The sequence below is a fragment of the Zootoca vivipara genome, chromosome 2 (assembly GCF_965207765.1).
Source record: "Zootoca vivipara chromosome 2, rZooViv2.hap1.1, whole genome shotgun sequence".
NCBI lineage: Eukaryota > Metazoa > Chordata > Lepidosauria > Squamata > Lacertidae > Zootoca > Zootoca vivipara.
In genome coordinates this window covers 86517102-86542400 of record NC_142584.1, presented here as the reverse complement: position 1 = coordinate 86542400, position 25299 = coordinate 86517102, and the positions used below count along the sequence as shown (strand labels likewise).

The window sequence follows — 25299 nt, the reverse complement described above, 5'->3', positions numbered from 1 at the left end:
CCAACTTTGAAGTGGATTCAACTCAGTTGTCTATTGTATAAATAGACCTATTGCTATTGCCTTAAGGGCTGTATAACTGAGATTACATTCAGAAGCAGAAAAAGTCTTCCTAGGCTAGCTACACAGATACGATCAGCAAAGGCATGCAGCTATGTCCCTGGAACTTCCTTCCAAAGGAAACCTGGTTTTCCAGAAACGATACTTCTCCAGCTGAAGTAAAAGGCAGAGAGCAGCCTCTTGAAGCCAAGCAGGTAACTGGTTATTTCCTTTATCCTATTTGACATCTTTGTGTTATATCTAAGAACTCTGTCAAACACACACACACACACACACACACACACACACACACACACACACACCTGTTCTTCCAGCAGCTTTGTAACACAAGGACTACCTGAGCGTCACCCCAGCAGAGAATTATCAGTTCCAATCTTAGCGTGGATTATTATGATTAATGTTGACCCAAGTCTAAATTGTGCTGACATCAATAACGCAGGGCTTACCTGTGGTGGTGTTTTATAAAAGGAACAGTGCTAGCTTAGCTTGGAACAGTCCAGCAAAGGAGGAGATTTATAGAGAAATACAGAGATCTATACTTGTTGAAGAAGGCAAATACCTACAGAGCTGCCACCATGAATGGAACAGAAGGTGAAAATTTTTATGTCCCCATGTCCAACAAGACTGGTGTTGTTCGGAATCCATATGTGTATCCTCAGTACTATTTGGCAGAACCATGGAAGTTCTCTGCGTTGGCAGCCTACATGTTTCTTCTGATTCTTCTGGGATTCCCAATCAACTTCCTGACTCTCTTTGTCACAGTCCAGCACAAGAAACTCAGAACTCCTCTGAACTACATCCTTTTAAATTTGGCCATAGCCAATCTCTTCATGGTCTTAATAGGCTTCACCACTACCATGTACACATCTATGAATGGATATTTCATTTTTGGAACGGTAGGGTGCAACATTGAAGGCTTCTTTGCTACAATGGGCGGTAGGTCTGTTTTAAGTTTTCCTTCAAGTATCGTGCCACAATGAATTCACTGTAGACATAAGTTCCTATTTAAGATCTTACAGAAGTGTATAGGTGGAAGAGACCCCTGGTCATCTAGTCCAACCCCTGCAATGCAGAAATCTCAGCTAGATTATAACATGACTTCATTCTTCATTCTTCAACAGAATTCCAAAAGCTAGTACTATTCAGAAATTCTACATAGCCTTCTTGTGTTGCATACCTGAGCTAAGTTAACCATGCTGGAATAATGTTAATAGAATGGATGGGAAACCAAGCTTCTGATCATGCTGGCAAATGGTTAAAACTAGGTTCAACTTCAAAAGTGCAATGTGATACAGGTGAAACTCAGTAAATTAGAATATCGTCGAAAAGTGCATTTATTTCAGTAATGCAACTTAAAAGGTGAAACCAATATATGAGATAGATGCCTTTATTTGTTGTAATTGTAATTGTTTGTCATTAGGCGGGTCAATTATAAATGGAATGTAATTAATGAAAAGTAATAGCGATGTTTTTTTTTGTATTATTGTAACTATTTGTTTTATTACTGTGGAATTTCCAAAAGAAAGCATTTGTAAAAAGAAAAAGAAAAAATAATAAGTTGTATTACTGAAATAAATGCACTTTTCGATGATATTCTAATTTTCCGAGTTTCACCTGTATATGGTTCTGAGCACTATGCCTACTTCCCCTGTTTTATAAAGTTTGCAGTCTTGATTTTTCTCATGGTTTTGGTGGAAGACATGCCGAGAGCCTCCGGAGATGGTATCTTGTAAGATCTCACACCTTAGCTGAAATGGCAGGGCTTTAGCTAAGGCATCTTTTATTCCACGTGTAAATCAGGAACGGAATTAAGTTGTTAACAAAATGTAGACCAAAACCTCTTTCTGTGCTCAAGTCAGTTTCAATCATCATCTCTCGGTCATTTTGATTATGTGATGTTATCTTTTATTTTATTTCTACTTGGTTTTCCACTTGACATAGAGTCCTTAGGGTAGAGAAGACCTAAATTTGAAATAAAATAAACCAGCAAAAAGCAAACAAACACGACCAAATTGGCTCAAGTCTCTTTAGGCGGTCTTTATCCATTATCAAGGAGGGCAAAAATGCAAGTTTTATTCCCTTCACTATTCACTTTCAAAGTGTCTTGCTGTGGGCAAGGTCCACCCAGTGCCGTTTCCCTACAAGCCCATTCATTTCATTGAGGTTTGTAAAAAAAGTGAAGCTTCAAATATGTGGCTATTCCCAGGTTATTGTTTGGCTACAGGCAGGCAGCAGAGAAAATAAACTTTTGATCAAGAATTATGTGACTCAGGTCCTTACCTCTCAAGCGTCCCTCACTGGGAGGTGTATCCTGCATTCAGCCTGCTCTCCAAGGGCTGAAAAATGCCAGGAGCAGAACGGTGGGATGCCACAGCATCCTTTAAGAAAGGATCAAAACAAATGTGGAATGGTGCTTAAGGCAGCAGAGCTGTGTTGGTTTTCGTCATGCTGGGTTTTTTTTCATGTAGCCTGTGTTTTGATCTGTTTTGTTGGGCTTTGAATCGTTACTACATATAATGGATTCAATAACTCTGTTGTGAGTCACCTTGGGCAGCTGTGTTGAAGCATGAGGCATGCTTGTTTTAAATAAAATATATTAGTAAATGAGTGAATAGAACAAACTCAGATTTGCCTACATCACATACAAAACAAGTGGTGGAAGTCTAATGTCACGAGAGAGGAAAGCAACATCTTCCTCAACACTTTCCTCCCTATATAATCTGGCCCCCGGTGCCCCCTTTTCCTCCCCTGGACTCTGCTGGAAAGTGTACCTGATTGAGAGAGAAGCACTTGAGGAAAGGAGCTATAGGGATGTAAGCTATGTGAGTGAAATATTGGATGAGACTCTTGAGAGTCCCATCATGGACTGCAAGAAGATCAAACCTATCCATTCTGAAGGAAATCAGCCCTGAGTGCTCACTGGAAGGACATATCGTGAAGCTGAGGCTCCAATACTTTGGCCACCTCATGAGAAGAGAAGACTCCCTGGAAAAGACCCTGATGTTGGGAAAGATGGAGGGCACAAGGAGAAGGGGACGACAGAGGACGAGATGGTTGGACAGTGTTCTCGAAGCTACAAACATGAGTTTGACCAAACTGCGGGAGGCAGTGGAAGACAGGAGTGCCTGGCGTGCTATGGTCCATGGGGTCACAAAGAGTCGGATACGACTAAACGACTAAACAACAACAACAAGTATAAAAATGTTACAAATGAATTGATCAATGATAGGCATGAAGAGGGTTCAGCTCTCTCATCCTCTGAGCTTAAGTGCATGAATTTGCCACAGTCTTGTGTGAACCTGAAGAATGAGGGAACTAAAGAGGGATCTGATCAGACATGTAGTATGGTGCTGAGCAGACCATAGGACAGGGAGGTGGAACCCGATGCCCTCCAATCATTTTGCACAACAACTATCATGCCCAGCCTTTGGTCATGCTGACTGGAGTGGATGAGAATTGGAGTCCAATAATATATGAAGAATCACAAGAAAAAGAGGAACCTGTTGAGTTGCTTGAGGGGGTGGCTTTTCCATCTCTCCCTCTCCTTCTCATCTTCTCCCCCCCCTCTCTCTCCCCCCCCCCCACCTTGTTGACAGATGCTTCTTATGTTCTCTTACAGGTGAGATAGGCCTGTGGTCTCTGGTTGTCCTGGCTGTTGAAAGATACGTGGTGGTCTGCAAGCCCATGAGCAATTTCCGTTTTAGTGGGACCCATGCCATCATAGGGGTGAGTTTCACTTGGATCATGGCCTTGGCATGTGCTGGTCCTCCTCTCCTTGGATGGTCAAGGTAGGTATGCATCAAATTCCTTGCAGTAATACAGACTGCTGTAAATTAGGGGGGGGGGGTTTGAATAGGAGAGGGATAATGGGGCCCGAACAACTAGTTAGCATTCCTTAATGATCAGAGGTGAGGGGTGTTATTTGTTGGGGGAAATGACAGATAAATGGCCCACACTGACTGGAGATACTTCTGGAAGGTGAGAGCCATTTTGGCAAAGGCATACTTTGCCAAAGTCAAAACCAGCACTTTAATTGGACCCAGAAACTAATTGGCAGCCAATGCAGTAGGGGCAAAGACCATTGTAGTATGCTGAAACCATCTTCCTCCAGTGAGCATCCTGGCAACTGAAATTTGCACAAGTTGAAGTTTATTTATACTGTTAAAGCATTGAATGAATGAATGCTACAATTTAAAGCTATTGGAGTGTTAAGATGTTTACCCCAAAGCTATGCTCTGTTTACAAACCCAAAAATTACAAAATAAAAACCCACTGCGACTGTGTTCTCTTCTTCCAAATTAAACCAGACCTAGGTAGCTGCTATGGCTGGAGATTCTCAACACTTGTGGAAGTGGGGCACACACAATAGACTACAATCCCACCCACTAACTCTTTTGGTTTAACTGCAGGTATATCCCAGAAGGGATGCAGTGCTCGTGTGGAGTTGATTATTATACACCGAACCCGGAAGTTCACAATGAATCCTTTGTCATCTACATGTTTATGGTGCACTTTGTCACACCTTTGACTATCATATTCTTCTGCTACGGTCGCCTTGTCTGCACCGTAAAACAGGTGGGTGACCCTACAAAAAGATAAAACTCTTCTCCCTTCCCCAGCACAAACCTGTCAAGGCTGAAAACATTTCTCCTGACTTCATCATTCCCAGCCCAGTGCAAGGAGACTCCACAATGGAGGTGTCAGGATAATCCAAGTTTTTGACTTTGTACCTTTAGTTCACTTCTGAAACATAACCACAGCAATAATTGCGGAATGTTGCATATATAGTTTACTTAAAGGTAAAGGTCCAGTCACGGACGACTCTGGGATTGTGGCGCTCATCTCGGTCTATAGGCCGAGGGAGCCAGCATTTGTCCGCAGACAGCTTCCAGGTCATGTGGCCAGCATGACTAAGCTGCTTCTGGTGAACCAGAGCAGCGCATGGAAACGCCATTTACCTTCCCGCTGGAGTGGTACCTATTTATCTACTTGCCTTTGACATGCTTTTGAACTGCTGGGTTGGCAGGAGCTGGGACAGAGCAACGGGAGCTCACCCTGTTGTGGGGATTCAAACTGCCGACCTTCCAATCAGCAAGCCCTAGACTCAGTGGTTTAGACCACAGCGCCACCCGTGTCCTTTACTTAGCTACAGGTAGGTAGCCGTGTTGGTCTGACGTAGTCGAAACAAAAAATAAAAAAAATTCCTTCCAGTAGCACCTTAGAGACCAACTAAGTTTGTCATAGGTATGAGGTTTCATGTGCATGCACACTTCTTCAGATACACTGAAACAGAAGTCACCAGACCCTTATGTATAGTCAGAGGGTGTGTGGGGGTATTACTCAGAAGGGTGGTGGGAATGGGTGATTGGCTGATAGGAGTGGTAAACCTGTTGACGACTGTTAACTACTGCAATTGGTCTTGCAGGAAAAAGCAAGGGGTGAGATGGCTAAAGAAAGCTTTAGTTCTCCTTAAATGCTGTAAGCCCTTCTCAATGCTGCCCATGCACCTGGTTACAAAACAGAATATAAATAAATATTGGGGGCGGGGAATCAAACTGCGATTTTCAACAACTAAGAAACCCCATGCAGTTTTTTCACATCCCTGCTGCCTGCTCTTCCCTCCAATGCCGGCCTTAACAATTCAACATATTGTAATAGAGTTTTAGAATGTCCCTTGCTTCTGAAAAAGGATTGGGCACCAGCTTCACAACGAAGGGAACCAACTGTTATTCTTTGGGATGTAACAGAATGGAGGCCCAGAACCTTTTAACTACAGCAACTAAACAAGCCCACCCAGAGCTATATCACCCCCCCACTGCACTGGAATGCTGCTAGTTTCTGTTCCGGTGATTAGCTGCTCATTCCCAAATAGTCCTGTTGCCTAGTCTTGACCACCCTCTGTTGTCATGCTTTTAGGCAGCGGCTCAGCAGCAGGAGTCTGCCACTACCCAGAAAGCCGAGAAAGAAGTCACCCGCATGGTTGTCATCATGGTCATTTCCTTCCTTGTTTGCTGGGTGCCCTACGCCAGTGTTGCTTTCTACATCTTCACTCACCAAGGGTCAGACTTCGGCCCTGTGTTTATGACCATCCCAGCCTTCTTTGCCAAGAGCTCTGCTATCTACAACCCAGTGATTTACATCTTAATGAACAGACAGGTAACTTGGCAACGTTGCCCTGGCTTTCCAACAATATAACAATACTTGAAGAGTTTATGGCACTCTCCCTAAGTGCTTAAAGTGCTTCCTTATATACATTAGCTTAATAATTCGTGTGGCAAACCCTGCAAGGTAGGCCATTTTTATTACCCCCGTATTACAAATGTGAAGTGGAGGGACGCTGAGAGACGGTGGCTTCCCCTAAGTGATTGTGTTGCTGAGCTGAGATTTGAACCAGGCTCTTTAGCTCATGTGCTAAATTTATCTTTACTGCGTTTTGCTTCTTATTAATGTGCCCGAATATAATGCGTCTTGATGCAGGTGCTGATGGTTAATGTGAAAAAATCCCTAATCATCTGTTTTAAAATAGAACCGTGCTGCAAGGGACTGGAGAGGATGTTCTCACATTATCTCAAGGATGATACTTGCTCTCTGTTGGTTGCCAAAAAGCCTGTCCCCCTTCTCACCCATTTTTAAAAATTAAAACAGCAAGCTCCTAATGACTCTCACCATTTGTGAAGCATTTACGGCAACAGGACTAAGCCTAAGCATTTCTCAGACTATGAATTACAGTATTATCAATTACTTCCCTGGGAGCTGCGTTGTGCCAGGGAATCAACATATGGGTCCCAGGGGGTTTTCACTTGCTTTAAAATACAGTATAGCTTTCACTATGTGATTAGACAGAGAGGGGCAAGACAAAGCTTTTTTTTTTTAATGTAGGATTACAGTGACAGAAGAACAATGTAAGGTACAGTGAATTCAACTTTAGATGATTTGTGTAGCCATTGTCTAAATCAGGGTTTCCCAAACTTGGGTCTCTTTCTAGCTGTTTTTGGACTACAACTCCCATCATCCCTAGCTAGTGAGACCAGTGGCCAGGGGTGATGGGAATTGTAGTCCAAATACAGCTGGAGTTCCAAATTCAGGAAACACTGGTCTGAATGGCCTTTCCTGATGCCCAGATACGTCAGTGATGTATTGGCATAAGCTCCACATGCTGATTTTGTTTGTTTGTTTGTTTACAGTTCCGTAACTGTATGATCAGCACTCTCTGTTGTGGAAAGAATCCGTTGGCTGAGGAAGACACGTCTGCAGGCACTAAGACAGAGACTTCCACCGTCTCCACAAGCCAGGTTTCCCCTTCATAGATCTACCAAGGAAACCTCGGGCTTCAGACTGTTTCATTTGCATGACCACATTCTTTTCACCCCTGCCGTCTTTATCACTCTCCGCAGCATGCCACCTGCAACTCACCTGGCCGGGCAGAATGGAGTCTTCCATTTTCTGACAGCTGCTATCAGAGAAATGAGCCTGTATATATATTTGTGGCGCAAATCAACTCAGGCCCACGGCTGCGATGTCGCATGAGTTCATGGCCCTAATATGCCTGCCTCTATAACCATATATTCCCTGCAAATTGACTTACCTGCTTGGTGCAGCATTTGCACCCGATTTCCGTCTTCCGTCATATGGCCAGTGTACATAAGGTTGTCTGGGGCCAATTGGCTGTCCTGGTGGATGCATTGCCATGGTAAAATTTTCCATTTTCCTCCTAGATTCTTTTCTGAGATTTGTATAGAATGAACAGCTGAACATTCATGCGTAGCGAAGAGACCTGTTTTGTTTTCATCGTCGCTGTTGTTGCTCATTTCTTATTATGTAGAGAGACTTATCAAAGCTTAATTTACGGAAGCCTAATCAAAGAAAAATGTATAATTTGAAACTCACTTTTGTGAACTGGGAGTTTGGGCAAATAGGAAAAGCAGGACATCTCTTTTGTAGCATGAAGTGGGTTGGCCTTCAGATTGCTTCAACTTTCAATGCAATAAAACTGTGGTATACCACAATGCCAGTGCCCACATGCTGTCAGTGCAAATCATAGCAGGCAGGATTTACATTTCACTTCAGGCATGTACTGCATTTGCCTTTGTTTCTTCCTAAAAAATTATAACCAACACCTTCAGAGCCAAGTGACATTCCCAGGATAGATGATAGAAAACAATAAAAACAATGGATCCTAAGAAAAATTAGCAGAAGGAAAGTTTCCTTTCCACTCTGTCCTTGTAGCAGCTCACAGAAAGCTTAGGAACACAGGAAGCTGCTGTAGTCAGACCATTGGTCCATCTAGCTCAATCTTGCCCACACTGATTGGCTGTGGCTCTCCAGGGTTTCAGACAGGGTCCTCTCCCAGTCCTGCCAGGAGATGCTGTGGATTGAACTTGGGACCTTCTTCATGGAAAGTAGATGCTCTAGCACTGAACGATGGTCCCTCCCTTTCTGGAGGACCTCATGAATAACGTGAGGTGGGCCACAGGGCGAAGCTGGGGGTGGGGGTTCAATTGTGCCTTGGTTTGGGTTCCAAGTTAACAAGTTCAAGGAAGGAAAATCTTCTATTCCCGTCTTTTGTAATAATTCAGCACCCTGTCCCACATTGTTCAGGAAGGTCTCCTAATCCTCCAGAAAGGCTTCTCAGGGGTCAGAAGTGCCTGTGGGCAAGAGAAGTTGTGAACGGAAGCCATGTGGACGGGTTTCACCTCAGGGTGGCTCCTCAGGCCTTCCAAAGTAACACAGAGGTGTTACAAGCTGTGTAGGGTTGTCTCAAGCTGGGTGGAGGCAGAGAATATCCAGCAGTTGAAACGATGCAACGTGGGAGTGCCTGACCCAGATTTCAGTGGGGAAGTGGACAGGAGCAACAGGGGAGGAAGACAGAAAATACAATGAAACCAGAACACTTTGGAGGGCGAGGAGAGAGCTATGAGGGAAGAAGATGGATGGTGCAGGGGGGAAAGAGGTAAGCTACAAAGGGGATTTGTGCTGCCCCAGTGAAGACAACGAGGGAGGGGGAAGAGGCAGGGGAATAGGATGGAATGGTCTGGGGCACAACCACCGCAGTGGCAAGCCAGAAAGAGGGAGAGAGTACAAAAGGCAGAAGGAAGAGGAAACTGTAGAAGGGGAGATAGGGGGTGAAAGATAGACAGGAGACGAGACCGTTCAAGGGAAAAGAGCGGAAAAAGAAAGGCAGACAGGAGAGAAAACAGCCTATGTAAAAACAAAGCAAAAATGTATCTTGTGATTAAAGGGAACAGCCAAACACTTCATGCAGGTCCCCACCAGGGGGTTGTCTGAAAACAAGAGACCACCTGAGGGGTTCAAGGACTTCTGGGACAGAAGGCAGGGATGCAGCGGACAAGAGTTTGCGTGCAATGGATGGATATACATGAATGCTGGAGAACAATGGGGGCAGTGGCCAAAAAAGGCAAGGTAGGAAATCCGGGAGATTTCCGGGATTTTTTTCTATTTGGGATAACAGCGGGAAACGGATTAAAATCCGGGGGTTTCCCGCGAAAAATGGGAGACTTGGCAGCTATGCAAGCAGGCTGTGTGAGCGCACTGGAAGAAACCGTTAAAATTTTGCAGCAGAAGCCTGTATTGGGTGTCCAGTTTTGCATTGCCAGAAAGGAGGATTCGCTTCCCCAAAAAAAGAGGACAGCAAAGAATACCAATTTGCATAAAATTTGGAAATGGTAATTGCATTTGTAAAGACACTGATTTAGACATAATTCCTATAATTTAACTAGAAATACGGTGCCTCTTACTGGAATGGGGAAGTCAATTTGTGTTGCTAGTTCAGCGTGCTGATTAGGTTCTGCCAACTGTTGAAGGGCAACGTCAAGACTCTTGCTGTCCCATTTCATGATTCTTTATCTAAAGTCAATCTTGGACTGGACAGCTTTTCAAAAAAGAGAAGGATATTCTAAAATAAAGGCCTGTCATCTGACAGCCTTTCAGATTAGAGGCCTGCAGCCTGCCCATCTAGAAGATAGTCATAATTATCCTAAGCCTGTATGAGTGGTTGAGCCTTGGTAATCCTTGCAAGAGAGAGGTCAGATGTTATTGTTTGTTATTGTCAAATTTTAAATAAAGTATTGGGGGGGGGAGAGACTGGGAGACAGAATGGTATTTGTTTTCCCACCTATCTTCTTTGTTTTGTTGCCTCCAGGCACCACACGTAAATGATTCAAGAAAAGGCCTAGACTAGGAGAATCTTAGTCAGCAGAGACTTTGCAATGTCTTCTTCGTGCTGCGTGAGACGTTTCCATGGTAGCATATACAGATTGTCACGTGGCCTCGTTTTTCTCCTTTCCTCTCCCTTCCCATTTCCCCACACAGACCACACAGCTTCTGACCTTGAGTTTCTTACCAGTCTCCAGCGGGCACCTTTCTTGTTTTCAGCTGCAATACCATTTGGCGGCTGCCCAAGTCGGAAGTTCTTGGCCAACACTCCCTCTTGAGAGGATTAATGGGCAGCTAGCTATTCCTCACTCTATAACAAGCAAACCAACTGAGCATATGGACTGAGATTTTGACATATGTTTGAGGAGCCGCAAGATGGCATAGTGTAATTGTACTGAAGTATTTGAAACTTTATTTTTAGCTCAGTTTTTTTTATAAAAAAAATAAAAAAGTCTCTTTCTCTCTCTTCTGCATTATCAATGCTGGAGACTACTTCTGTGCAACATGATGATCCTCTCTCTGGTTTTTAATCCTAGGCAGCTTTGCGGGGAGTGATAGGGGAAGGTAGCAAGAAGCACAAAAATTAAATCTGCAATAAGGAACTATTTGCAAGGGCAGCCCCTCTCATTAATTTTACTGACATTTCTACATGTTAAGCTCTCTTTACTTAAGCTGGCACCTAATTACTGTTTCGCACATAAGAGGGGTAATTTCTAGGAGGAATGGAGGTGAACCGAATACTTTTCAGTATTGCCTGGAAATATTTTATCTCAAATTTTATTCGTAGAAAGGTGTATTATGAAATATATGGGGGGTGGGGTGGCATTTAAACTTTGATTGATTAATTTTCACAATTAATCACCCAGGGCATTAAATTGAGTTTTCCGACAGTCTTACGGATTTATCTATAACTGCTGGGATCCATGCTGTAAATAGCAGAGCTAAATGCAGACTCCTTACTTAAAATTCTCCAAAGAGGAAATACAGTGCCAGAAAAACTAGAATGAAGAGTTCGCCGCATACAGCCCAAGGCATAGGACTCTCCTACCCCTAATGCAAAAGGCTTTTAAAATGCAGAGCAGAGAAAAATGCCAAAATTCATTAGCCATTTTGTCCTAACACACGTGGTTTTGTTTGCAATTTTGCCATCTATCTATCTATCTATCTATCTATCTATTCATCTATGCAAAGCAATTTCCTCTAATATAGTTATGCATATTATTTTCACTACTACCTTGTTTCCCCGAAAAGAAGACATACCCATAAAATAAGCCATAGCAGGATTTCTAAGCATTTGCGCAATATAAGCCATACCCCGAAAATAAGACGTAGTGATAGGCGCAGTTCTGGAGGGTGCCAAGGAAGACACGAGGCTGGATGTGTAATTAAAAAAATAAGACATCCCCTGAAAATAAGCCATAGTGTGTCTTCTTGAGGAAAAATAAATATAAGAGAGTGTCTTATTTTCGAGGAAACATGGTATGTGAGTTTTAGTGTATACTTTACCTTGGTGTATGCATTTTTGTGCACATTACTTGTCTGGGCAACTACCGTACATTGCAAAATTAGGACTATATTAGGACTAAGAGTAGCAGTCACCACCAGTCTGCCACATAATTAAACCAAGGAGAGTAGAGATACCAAGGTCCCAGAGCTGGTTCTTCAGCTGCTGCCTTACATTCATCTAGGCATAAAATAATTATTTAATAATTAAGAGGAGCATCCCTTCCTCCTAGAAGCTCACGTTGTTGCACAGATTTCTTCCATGCTCCCATTCTCCCCTCCACAATCCTGTCTTGTGGGTTAGGCTAAGAGATATTGGCTGGCCCAAGAGTTTCATGGTCTGTTCTGACCCATTAAGAGCGGTAGACTCGTAATCTGGGGAACCGGGTTCGTGTCTCCGCTCCTCCACATGCAGCTGCTGGGTGACCTTGGGCTAGTCACACTTCTTTGAAGTCTCTCAGCCCCACTGAGAGGAAGGGAGAGGAGAATGTTAGCTGCTTAGAGACTCCTTCAGGTAGTGATAAAGTGGGATATCAAATCCAAACTACTCCTCCTCCTCCTCCTCCTCCTCCTCCTCCTCCTCCTCCTCCTCCTCCTCCTCCTCCTCCTTTCTTCTTCTTCTTCTTCTTCTTCTTCTTCTTCTTCTTCTTCTTCTTCTTCTTCTTCTTCTTCTTCTTCTTCTTCTTCTTCTTCTTCTTCTTCTTCTTCTTTGTTATTCCTGAACTATCTACCACTATTCTGATTTATTTTATCAGGTGACCTGCATTTGCTTTCCTGCATTCTCTTATGTCATCCACCCACTTAATTTGTCTGTCTACATATGAAAGCTCATGCACCCCTTTTTTTTAATAAAAATTTTTTTTTGTTGCTTTCGTCACACCAAAGAAGCTGGAATGGCTTCCATTAAATAGTTTGTCGGTGCCACCTCTCTGTACTGTGTGTCGTGGCTGATCATGTAGTGCCCTGCCATGTGGACATTTTCCAAGCCTGTGCTGTTCATTCCCAGCTGGCACTATTAAGGAAGCAACCCTCAAAAACAAGCCAGATTTCCCTTACTCTGCAGATCGGTTGTTCTTCTGGAATTCAGTATTTCAATTCCTGAGAAAATTAGGTCATCTCCAACTTTGTTTGACAGCCATGTTAAATTGCTCCAATACATGAGGGATGAGACAAAAGGGAAACAGGCAAAACCATAGAGAGTAGGTCTAACAGTGATGACCTGAATGTCCAGAGGTTACAGTACATGTAGTAGGCATAAACCCTGGAGTTGTGCTGCTGTTTGTAGGGAACCTAAAACATCTAGCTCACCCTTGTTGGAAATAGGATGTTGCTTAAATGGATTTCTGGTTTGATCTAACATAACTTTTCTTATGGCCTTATGGAACCTTAGGTGGTGATAACCCTTCTCTCTTCCTCAAACCTTCTCCAAGCTACCGCTTCCTCTATTTTATACCTCAAATAAGACATATGCTTTCCTGAATTTCATCCATCCTTTTCCAAAGGAAAAGTGGGGAAAACTTGAACGCTCTTGCATTTATCATGCTTTTTTTTAGTTGTAGTTCCAAAACATATGGAGAGCTAAGGTTGCCTATGCCTGATCTAAATGGCCTATGTACATTCTATCAAGTTGAATTCTGGCCCAGCTGTCAGTCTTATTTCCTCCTTGTTTCATGCAGGCCACCCTCCTTGTTATTTCTAAAATAAATGCCATTTTTATCTGCATGTTCATCTTTTGCCTTATTTTAAAATGTTACATTTACATGTAAATTTTAAAATGCCATTAAAAATAATAATTGCAAAACTACTGGTGGGTGGAGGAAAATATCTAGGTGACATCACAACAGCTAAGGTTTACCAGCTAAGCATTTGGTGCTGTTTATTCACCACTGACTTTCCTCTGCAAAATCACAATTTGTATTTTTAACGAGGCCAAGCCTTAAATAGAAAAGGTATGTTTGTATTGAACTCACTGTGGGTGCTTCTAGTACAGCCCCACTGCTCTACAAATGTTATCTCTGTCCTCATCCAAAGATGCTGCTGGCTGTGGATGCTGTACTTGGCAGTTTCTAGCTGCCACTTTGCTTCTTCAGACTGCTGCATCTCCCAATTCTCGCATCTCTCTTAGTGCATCCAGATGTTTGAATTCACTGTGTGGCTTCCAGAAAGCTCCTTATGATTTTCTCTGTTCGGCTTCCAATACTAGAGTTTCCAACCTCTTCATTCCCAGTTTTAAAACTGAAGCATCTCCTGTGTTTTAGCATGGTTTCCAATACCTGTGGTAAATTTCCTCCCCCTGATGATTTCGGTTCAGGGGAACTATTGGTTCGCTGCTTCTTAGGAGCCATTTCTCCCCCTGTGCTAATGGCCCTCCCTTTGGGGTGGGGGAGAAACTGATATGATTCCAGGGTCTTATCAGGGTACACTCTGGACTCAGAGCCACTAGAAGTATCCAACTTTAAACCTTCTTCACACTGTGGTCTATTGTGACCTAGCTTGGACAAGGCCTAGTCACTATAGCAACCACTTTTCTGTTTTGCTCCTCATTTCAGAATCCAGAGGCCCAGGCTAAGAAAAATCACAGTCTTCTCTTGCAACAGAAAAGAGTGAGGCTGTTTATGAGCCACAGTTCTGAACAAAATATTTGCCAGATTAGGCTGGAGGACATTCAGTATTGAGGATGATGCCTCCCACTGGATAGGAAAAACCCTGCAGCGTTTTAATTCATCCCACACTACAGATCTTCCTGCCTGTGGCTGTGACCGCCTGGACCTTTTTATCACTGTGGGGGGGGGGGAATCCCAATTCTGAGCATCTTTGCTATGAGTGTGTGTTTCCTTTTCAGTTCTAGCTTTTGTCTTTGTGTGCCCTCCTCCCCGTTTATTGTTGGGTTGTTCTCTAATTGTGTGTTAGTGCTAGTTTCTCCCTCTGCTTCTCTCTGCTTCTATTCCCCCCCCAAAAAAAAGATCCTTTATTTCCTCCCCATTCTCTATTTTCCCACCTGGGTTGTGGATGTTACAAGGCAATCATTTACCAGTTCAGACCACTCTATTGGCTCAGGGACCACCGATCAACCCTCAATTGGAGCTCTTCCAGCTAAGTGCTTGGAGGCTGAGAAGCTCTGGCTAATGGAACAGTTTCTTAGGTGCCGTGTTAGACACCCTGCTGTCCTTTAGGAGGGTGTCCACCAAACATATTATTACACACTGCCCGAATCTCCACAGCAGGGTGAGATTCCAGCAGCTCAGCTGCACTTTACCCTATGTGTTTCCTTCGAAAAATGAGGCACACCGGAGACTGTGGTGTCTTTATGCTATATGGTTTATCCACACATATATACAATCTGAGCCTATGATGGTAGGTGACCAGGCGGTTATCGGCTCATACCCTCTATAAGGGGTTCATGGAACTACTATGTAAGGAACAAACTATTATATATAACTACTGCATGAGGAGGGAACAGGTACCATAGTTGCATGGAATCATGTTTTTTATGTTTAAAAGGGTAGTTAATAAGCCAAACCAGGACTACCGTGCGGCAAGCTGAAGCAGGCAGTTTCAGGTGACAGAATTTAAAAGGATATAGATGAAGGCAGTAACTGATATCTAAACGGTGCAGAGTGATTAAAAATAAAATAATTGTTTGCTCCAGTGTGGGGGATGACGACTTATGTAGTGCTCCACTTCAGGCAGTAAAGTATCATGGGCCAAGCAGCCTCAGACTCCTGTCTTCTCAGAACGTGACTTCTGCTAGCAACTTGAGCCATCTGCTTCTCATAATCTGAGGAAGTCTGGTATGGTTTGTCGAAACAGAATCTAAGGGCCATGTAAGATGAACACTCATTACATCTTCAGCTATGGTTCTGTGTGTGTGTGTGTGTGTGTGTGTGTGTGAGAGAGAGAGAGAGAGAGAGAGAGAGAGAGAGAGGAGAGGGATGCAAACATTCTCTGTTCTGTATCAAACAGGCTTTTGGATTCTGTTTGAATTTACATTTCCTAAGTGCTGTTTTGTGGATTGCATTGCCACTGCTAGCAAAGGGACTCCATTGCATGTGTTTCTAAGAAGGGTTTGAATTAGGTTCACAGAGAGCATGAAGATGGGAAGGAGCACGCAAAGAGACAGGCAGTTGCTCTTCTCCCCCAGTATATATACTTTTGCCATCTCTGCTCAGTTTTTACATACAGTACATTTCCAGAACAATCCTTACACCCAAGGCTGCCAGATCAAACTTTTCAATATAAGAGGCTGCTTTGGAACTGTGTGGAGTTCACAATATGGGGTGTTCATTACATGCTACAAAAGCATGAACTTACAGCAGGACCAATAAGTTCTGGATAGAAAGATCCTTTAAAGCAGGATACATCTGGCAACCTTACTCCAACCAGTGGTTGATACTCAATGGGAACTCACAAGTGGAGGAATTCTGTCTATGTTATTTAGGAAATTCCTGGTGACCCAGAAGTTTCTTCTCTTCCTACTTGTTCTGCTATCTCCATGCACTCTCTGGCAGCTTGACAATCCACCCACAAGGCTCCCATGACCCAACAAAACCGAGAATCACTCGCATATGCAAAGCCTGCTGTGAGTACACATTCCAGCAAGAAGGGAGTGCCTCTGGTTTGGATCTCTTACAGCAGCTGCCCTAATAGGTCCCCCAGATTTCACGGCTACTCTATGATTTCCCAAGACAACATGGTAACACTGGGCGGGGATGTTGTTATCATAGTCTGTTATGTAATAAATCCTCCTCAACCCAATTAATGCACCACTTTCTGATGCTGCTGTTGTTTATTACAAGAGTGGGAAACTTCTTAAACTGGAGGGCCGCATTCCCTCTTGACCAACCTTCTGAGGGACACATGCCAGTCAAGCAAAAGCACTCGAAGAGGGTGTGTAAGCCGGAGGGACTAGGCCCAGTGAGAGGTGTGGTCTATAGAGGGGGCAAAGCCTGTGGAGAATCTCAAGGGCCAGATTCAGCCCTGGGCCTGAGGTTCCCCACCCCTGCTTTATTTGGTTTATTTGGCAGTATGTCCAACTCTGTTCAACAGGGCTCACTCCCAAGTAAATGCACATAGGACTTGCAGTCCTAATTATTTATGTATTCTTGCATTTCCCTCACCTCCATTCAAAGCACTTGATCAGGAAACAGTGCCATTAAAACTAATTACACTATAAAACAGATTCCAATTAGAATGCAAAATGCCACACATTTGAATTTCCACATGCCACCTTACTGCTAGTCGCTTGCGGTAATCCATACTGTAACGTCTCAGAGCGCTTTCTGAAAATGCCACAGACGTAACTCTGAGAGATTAAAATCAGGTTTGTGAAGGGATTTTAATATCCCATGTATCTTACATATCCCCAAGGCCTTGTTTACATGCCGCTATTGCGTGCAGACAACATTTAGGTTGCCTGTCCCTTTAATAGTTCTGTGGTAGTCGCCTCTTCGTCTACCCCAGGCACCCCCAAACTTTGGCCCTCCAGATGTTTTGGCCTACAACTCCCATGATCCCTAGTTAACAGGACCAGTGGTCTGGGAAGATGGGAATTGTAGTCCAAAACATCTGGAGGGCCAAAGTTTGGGGATGCCTGGTCTACCCCTTTCCCCTCTGCTAGCTGTGGGGCGGAAGCAAAATCCTTCCAGCTACAGATGGGGAAGGAGCGGAGTGTCCAAAGAGATCCTTGAAATTGTGGAACAGGAGGAGGGACAACACAGCTGCATGGCCTCCTGGTGCCCAGAACTGTTAAAGGGACAGGCAGCCCATCTTTCAATGAATACTTGGTTCATGTGAGCTGCACCTATTATCACATCCATTTCAGACGGAAAGAGTTCAGATTCAAAATGTTCTCTAGAGCAGCCACACATTTAGATGAATACACTGGGGTTTGTTTGTGTGTGTGAGTGTGGAAAACAACCACACTCCATATCCTAATTCATTTGTCTCAGTGATGTTCAAGAAGGAGATGTCAACAGGTTCAGCATCACTCTGAGCTTTGCAGAAGTACAATTTTTAAAAAGAAGAAAAAAAAGGGAAAAACTCAAGAGGGAGGGGGAGCCCCGAAGCAGCCCAATGAGGACTGAGCATGCTCACTGGCTGTGGAATTCTGACACTTGGGATGAAAACCCAGTGGGAGGCAGAGTGGACTGGGAGTGTCTGGAAAGGAAGAGACACACCAATGTAAAGGCCATAGCTGTCAAGTTTTCCCTTTTCTCGCGAGGAAGCCTATTCAGCATAAGGGAATTTCCCTTTAAAAGCTGCTATGGTATGCATTGCCTCCACAGCACTGACTTAAGTGGGCTTTAGGAAGGAGTTGTGAGGCTCTGGCAGGGTCCTTCACAAAGCTCGGTAAGAGCATGTCCGGCTTCGTGAAGGAAGTTAGAGGCCTCTAGGACTCTGTGAGAGCCCTCATGCCTCCTTCCCACAGCCGGGCAAACATTTACCAGGCTTTGAGAAGGCACCCTTCTTAACTTGATTGCTCCTTTGTTTTGGACTATAACTCCCATCATTCCTGACCATTGGGCATGCTGTCTGGGGCTGGTGGGAGCCAATAATATCCGGAGCATACCAGGTTGAAGAAGGCTTGAAGTAGGCTAGTGACTTGTTCTAATTAATCAGGTGCCAGTTTTCCTGACACTGAAGCACCCTGATATGAAAACACACACCTATCAGTTGAAAAAGAAAAGAAAAGTTTCTGGTGACTTTAACTACAGCCACCACACAGAAATCTAGCAGGTGAAACTTTGTCCAGCACAGATAAAAGCCCCCGCCCCATGCTACATATGGTTGATGCGGAGATGCTCTCAGAAGAGGGGCGGCGACAGCAGCAGTGGCCCTGCAAGGTAATTCCTGGTACAGTTTGTTCCGGTTTAAAGGTGGTGACTAGAACAAGCCCCTTAAGAATTCTCTTTTATTGTTGAGTTCTCTAATTATCCTTTCCCTCCTTCCTCACCCACACTCCTGTTTGCAAGTGAGCTGGCAAACTAAATTCAGCCCCAATGCCACCTGTTCGTAATCACGCTGGCACACTGACTTGAAGGAGAATAATTAGCAGCTGCCACTGCAGCCCTCTCAATTAAGATGCTAATCAGAAGCATTAAGAGGAAAGTGAGGAAAGAGGAAGGGAAGAAAGCAAACTTGCTCTGAAAGCAAAAAGGTCTGTTTGTGCAATTTTATTTTATGATAAGAAAGGCTAATTCTATTAAGGTAGGCAAGAAGGCACTGGCATGAGTTACTGCCATGGAAGCTGGGCTAGGCAAGTAAAAAGTCTTGAGAAAGTGGTCCAGTTAGTGCTGCCATTATTGTTTTGGCAGAGCTGCTGTGGCTCTGTAGAAGTCAACAAGTCTTTTCCAAGGATGAAGCTGCAGTGATGGAGACTGCTTTGCCAGTTGCGCAGTAGTTCAAGGCAAAAGACATCTGCCAGAGAACCCTGTTTCTCTTCCGTTTGTCCCTGGAGTATTGATCTTGTGTGAATAATAGCCTTGGCAAAGACTAGTGAAAATGACTGAATATGATGCTTTGCTAGGTTTGTGGATCGGGCGAGGCACCAAAACTTCTTATTGGCATTCTAAGGAGCTACAAGGTCCATCCTGCCAAGGCTGCCTTGAATACGCAGGCACCCAATGTGACATAGTGCTGGAGATGGAGCCTGAACCAATGAAAAAAAGTAATCTGGTGTCAGCTGGATTCAAACTGAATTCTTTATCTGGCCCTTTTATGCCTTTACTTGTCCTATGCATGGACAAAGAACTGGACAGGAAAATTCAGACCTGCCTTAAGTACCTGCCTTACAGTCGCTGTTTCTGATGTTTCATTTTTAGAGTCCTAAGCTCTTGACTTTTATTTTACTTTCTATTACTAAAAGACTAATATTCTCCGGGTGCTGCCTTACGTACCGGGCATCAACTGCAGAATAGAAACAACCCTATGCATTTCTGCTCCCTTTATCCCAAAATCTGTCTCTGTGTTTTGAGCACTAGCCTCCCCAATCTGCCTATGATTTCTGTAATACAGAGAGCAACTGCTCTTCAGTGCCACCAAATTTCTAGCCATGTGGCAAAACAAGGGCAAATGATTTTGGCTTTCTCTGACTTCAGAGAATGGTGGTAGGATCAACATAATATAAAGGGATCCATGCAGCTGTTAAACCCACCATTTTGCTCCCTCTTCCCAAGCAGGGGGATGTTATGGACTGTTTTTTCTTGGACTGAATTCATCTTTTCTCATTCTAGGGCTTATCTACACTTATCCTTTGCTCCACTTTTTCCTGGCACAAGTTCTGTGCTTTAAAGCTCTGGGTCTGAAAGCCCCACTTTGTTGTTGTTGCTCCGGAGTGTTCTCTGCAAAAACCTGCTCTTTAAAGCTGAAGCGCAACAAAAGGCAACCAGAGTTTTCTGCTGATTGCGGTTTGCTCCAATTCAGCCTTAAAGAGCAGGTTTTCATGGGGAAAGCTTGTAGGGGCAGGAGGGGTTGCTCAGACAGAGAGCATTAAATCATGGACTGTGCCTGGAAAGAGCAGAGGAAAGGGAAATGTGTGTAAGCTCCTAGTGCCCATCGACCAGTCCTAGCCACGGCAGAGAAAGCCCTCTTTATGATGACCACCAACCTGATAGAAGATGGAAATATTTGAACATTATCTGTGCTAGATCTTAATGAATAGGAAGGGATATATGGGGGGAATATGCTCACCCAGGTATCCCAGAATCAAACCATTAAGGGCTTTTTAGGGTTTATTTACTCACATTAAGATTGGCTGTTTTGTGTTCTCCTTAGCTAACTCCAGAAATCTGGACGAGCTGCAGCTTTCAAACAACTTTCAAGCCCCACATCTGACACATTTCAGGGGGTTCTAGTGCACAACAATTACCAAATCTCTCTCTTCCTAGAACAGGCTTAGTTGTTAAATCAGTGGCAGCCAATAAAACATGTTCTTGGCCACTCTCTCAACCAGGCAGCTTAAGTTCTGACTGATGTACTCCCAGACACTGAATTGGCTCTTTTGGGGGGACGGGGAGTGTTACCCTACTGGGTTATGAGAGGCTTACTGAATTGGTCTCATCAGGCTCCAGTTCTAAATTATTCAGACACCGATACTTGACTGTGTTAAGTTCCCAAGATCCGATGGCCCATTAACCTCCTTGATTTTGCACGAAAGACTGCCCATCTAAACTACTGGAGGCAAGTCTAGCTCTGCATCAGTGTGTTACGGTTTTGATTGACAAATTAGGCCTACTGGCTGATAGAGGGGTGGGAGGGAGATTAAATAGCCTAATATGGCACTGTTTCTCTTGTAAACAAAAGAAAATGAACTCATCTGTGTTTCTCTCCTCTCTCCCTGCTCCCCATCCCCAGTCTTTTCAACAGATGCTAAGGAGGAGAAACCAAAAGCTGTGAGCAAAAAACCTAAGGCAAAATCCAGCAAACGTTAAGTCTTGGATGCCAAATGAAGGACTCCCATCTGTTTGCCTTGCTCAATGCTGCAAGCGCCTTAGTTGTGATTAGGAGCTACTTCTCAACAGTGTCGAAACTTGACAGTGTGGGGAACGCTGGAAAGGGCCCAGCTTCCTGCCATGGAGGTCTGAAATATTAAACTTTTCCCAAAGCTGCAAATTGAAGCAGAAAGTGCTGGATCGGATGTTTCCGCAGTGACTTGTATTATGACAGCACGAGAGCTTACATTCCTCTGATGAGAATCTGCAGTGTGTTAAAAGTGCTAGAACCCAGTTTCGTAGGCGCAAGCTTGCATACAAGCACATGCTGTTGCGGCGATGTTGGCCAAACTCTTGGATGGAGGCCAGCCAGCGTGCCTGTGAAACTGAAGGAAGCAGCCCACTGAAGGGCAAAGATGCCAGGGCAGACAAGAAGCAGGGCATCCTGGAGAAAGCTGGCCAGTGGAACAAAGACAGCCGCCCTGGCCAGCAAGAAGCAAGTTACAAGCTTTCCCCTTTTCACGTAGTCAAGTATTCACGGGGTTCATTTGCCACAACAAAAGTAAGTTGAACAAGGTCAGCTTGCTCTGACTCCATGTTTAATTTTGCTGTGACGTCGCAACCATTCTGTAGGCAGTACAATCACATCTTATGCTGGGGTTCGTTTCCAAGAGTTCCACATATACATGAAAATCACGTGTGCCCAAATCCTTGGAGCTGCCCTCATGGCTAGTGAGCAAGAGGGAGCGAGAATCCACTGTACAGTGGTACCTCGGGTTACAAATGCTTCAGGTTACAAACGCTTCAGGTTACATACTTCGCTAACCCAGAAATAGTACCTCAGGTTAAGAACTTTGCTTCAGGATGAGAACAGAAATTGTGCTCTGGCGGCGCGGCGGCAGCAGGAGGCCCCATTAGCTAAAGTGGTGCTTCAGGTTAAGAGCAGTTTCAGGTTAAGAACAGACCTCTGAAACGAATTAGGTTTTTAACCAGAGGTACCACTGTACTGTTAGGAGGGTGTTATATCTACGGTATAAAAGGTGTTCCTATTAGGGGTGCCGACTCAGGGAGGCCAAGCCATTTTGGGGGAGGGGGACACCCCCCCACACACCCCGGAGAATTGGTAGGGCGGCTCCTCCTCCTGCCGCAGAGGGGAAGGGGGAGTCCAGGCAGCCCCTTGCCAGTGGGGGGCTCCAGAAGGAGGCGGAGGAGGAGGAGCTGCCAGCCATTGAAGCCACGCTATTTCTGCATTCAGCTCCTCACAACCTCCTGACATTGCCCGTGCAACATTGGCCTCCCAATTGCTCTTGCAAGCTGGCACCTCTGGTTCCTATACAAGAAGCATCACCATAACCTCATAACCAAGAGATGAGAGGGTGCCCAGAGCTACACAGTTTCATTATAGAAGTAAAGTTGAACTCAAGTTTCTCATCTCTAAGTTTCACCCTGCCAGGTTGGTTGACTGCCCAGAGAGTTGAACAAAGGCCCCCTCCCCCCCCGGCTGCCGCTTTGGGTAAACTAAGGTGTAAAGTCCTTGCAAAATGAAGTATTTGATTTTTGTCCTGCATTGTCTTTACTCCTGCTAAAGGCTTCCTTGAAACCTGAGTGTGGCCCCGGCTGTGATGCATTCATTTCCTCCTTTGCCCTTGTTAATTAGAACAATGATAAATGCCGTTTGGGTGAAATAGAGCTAAGCTGAAATTATGTGGCAATCTTCCAGTCCTAAGGAAAGAATGACACGGGACTAATTAACAAAACTCAATCAAGGGTTGTTCTACAAGGGCACATCTTTTAGCAGTGGAGGATGGTGTCTGCTTACCCCCCAGTAGTCTGTGCGACGTTACAGCTGAAGCTTCTAGGTAGTTAATAGGAATGATATACTGTACAGTTGAGTAGGTCAAAGCAATGTACTTAACTTGTTGAGAAAGGCAGAATTTCAGCTTCTCCCTGCCTCTTCTCTGTTTCCAGAGATCGGCAATTTTGCTGCAGGTGGAAAAATATCCACGGCTGGTTCACACATGCACGAGTGTATGTGTATGGATCTTTGCAGATCTAATGCCACATACAGAACATCCTTTTCAACAGTGTGATTTTAAATATTCAGCCAACATTAACTGTAGAGAAGCCCAGGGGTACACATGAACTCATACATGAACAAGCCTTAACAGTGCAAATGCCCCATCGCTAAGTACTGCAGAGGACAAAGGGGCTCTCAGCAATGTAGAACACTCTTTTTTTTTTTAGAATCATAGAATTGTAGTGTTGGAAAGGACCACAAGGGTCATCTAAGCCAATCCCCTGAAATGCAGGAATTGTTTTGCCCCATGTGGGGCTCAAACCCATGACTTTGAGGTTACAACTCTCATGCTCTGCAGACTGAGCTGTCCTTCAGGCTGTGCATATAGACACCCACTATGAATGGAGTCAATGGTACAACAAACTCCATTCTAAAATGGACTTTCCCCCATAAAATGATAAAGGCATCTGTGGGGTTTTTTATTCAGGAAGTAAAGTAGGCAACATAAGTCTCTGAATTAGGTACATCAGTCGAATCTGGGAGGGGTGGGATTCTGCTTGTGATTTGATTGCCGTCCCCCCCCCCCCCGACGCCACTATACATTTTGTATGGTTTATTGATGTGTTATTCTCTTCTATGTGTACTATTATCTGACAATTGACATGGGAAACTGTATTTAATGTTTCGTTGTAATAGTTTATTAAATGTTTTGTTGAAATAATTTATTAAGCAAACAAAACCTTGAGTTTGAAATATATTTAAAACAGGTACTACCGTGTTTCTCACATTTTAAGTCATGTCTTATATTTATTTTTACTCCAAAAAAACCTGCCATGGCTTATTTTCAGGGGATGTCTTATTTTTTTTGTTAAGCTTTTTAATTTTTTACTGGTATTAAGCTTTCAGAGTTTTGCTGGGTCGGGCTCGGTGCGGCGCGCGCTGCTGCCCTTGCCGGCTCCCGCTGGGTCGGGGCTTTCCCTCTCTGAGATAACTACGAGCTCTTCTCCTCCTCACCCCCCAGTCGTTACACGGCCGCCGCGCGGGCTTCCTTACCCGGGTTGCAGTGCAGCGGCGAGGGCGGCGTGGCGACGGGCGACGAGGGGGCCGGGGAAGGCTGAAGCAAAGGCAATGGCGGAGGCAGCGGCGGGTCTTTGGGGCCGCCAGCGCCCAGCGAAGGTGCAGCGGAAGGCGGCAGCATGAGGTAGCGATGCGGAGGGGGTAGGCAGCGCACACAGAACGAGTGGAGGCACGGCAGCAGCTTGGGCCGCCGGCTCTGGATGTTCTGGCCGCACACCCCGCAAGTGTCCAACAGGTTGAGCCGCGACTCTCCGTCGGCCCGGTCCGCGGGGCCTTGCCGGCTTTCAGCCTCATTTTCCCCACCCATGGCGACAGGACCGGCCGCGGTGGGCCCTGCTCCCGCCATAGGCTCGTCCATTGTTCGGCGGCGGCGGCCATTTCAGGCGCGAAACGCCTCTCACCCAATGGCCGCTTCTGTTCTCACCCTCCCCCCGGCCTGCTCACGAGCGGAGCCCCGCCCCTTCACGGCCGCTGGGAGCAAGCGACGTTGGTTGCACGTTGGTGTGATTGGCAGGCTGTTCTGGGCTTGGTCGAATTTGGGGTGGGGGATTCATTCAAGAAAGAGCCGGCAAAGACAGCTGCGTGCGCTGTGCCGAGCCCCGACTCAGCGGGAGCCGGCAAGGACAGTAGCGCGCACCGCGCAGAGTCCCGACTGAGCGGGACCCGGGAGAAACAGCAGCGCTCGGCGAGGCGCACGCTGCAAAAGCGCCATGCAGACCTGCTCCCACCACTGCTCCCACTCAGCATGTCTTATTTTTGGGGGATGCCTTATATTTTATTGCCTCCAGAAAATCGTGCCATGTCTTATTTTATAGGGACGCCTTAAAATGTGAGAAACACGGTATCTAAAATACCTCCATGTCCATTCGCCCAGCTGCATAACCTGTTTTTAATTAAAATTAGAAGCCTAACAGCCTTCTAAGAAATGCTCAGACTAGGCCTTCAGTGGGTCTCTGAGGAAATGAAATTTCAGGACTATAGAGAGCAGAGCCTGCAACTGCATATGTTGATGACGTCACCCAGACTGTAGTATCTGACTTGTTC

At 44.9% G+C, this 25299-nt stretch overlaps 1 protein-coding gene across 1 annotated transcript; it reads left to right on the top strand.

Annotated features, from left to right (window-relative positions):
* Positions 1 to 504: 504 nt before the first annotated feature.
* Positions 505 to 8063, top strand: RHO (rhodopsin). The gene is made up of 5 exons (XM_035106546.3): positions 505 to 993; positions 3677 to 3845; positions 4467 to 4632; positions 5974 to 6213; positions 7242 to 8063. Exons 1-5 carry the CDS (start codon positions 633 to 635, stop codon positions 7362 to 7364), a joined length of 1059 nt encoding a protein of 352 aa, XP_034962437.1. The 5' UTR covers positions 505 to 632; the 3' UTR covers positions 7365 to 8063.
* Positions 8064 to 25299: the final 17236 nt, after the last annotated feature.

What these genes read in the sequence shown, in the direction of transcription:
- RHO (XM_035106546.3), top strand. Translation starts at nt 633, where the DNA reads ATGAATGGAACAGAAGGTGAAAATTTTTATGTCCCCATGTCCAACAAG. An exon ending in TTGTCTGCACCGTAAAACAG is followed by an intron (nt 4,633 to 5,973) that starts GTGGGTGACCCT and finishes TCATGCTTTTAG; the next exon opens with GCAGCGGCTCAGCAGCAGGA. An exon ending in ACATCTTAATGAACAGACAG is followed by an intron (nt 6,214 to 7,241) that starts GTAACTTGGCAA and finishes GTTTGTTTACAG; the next exon opens with TTCCGTAACTGTATGATCAG.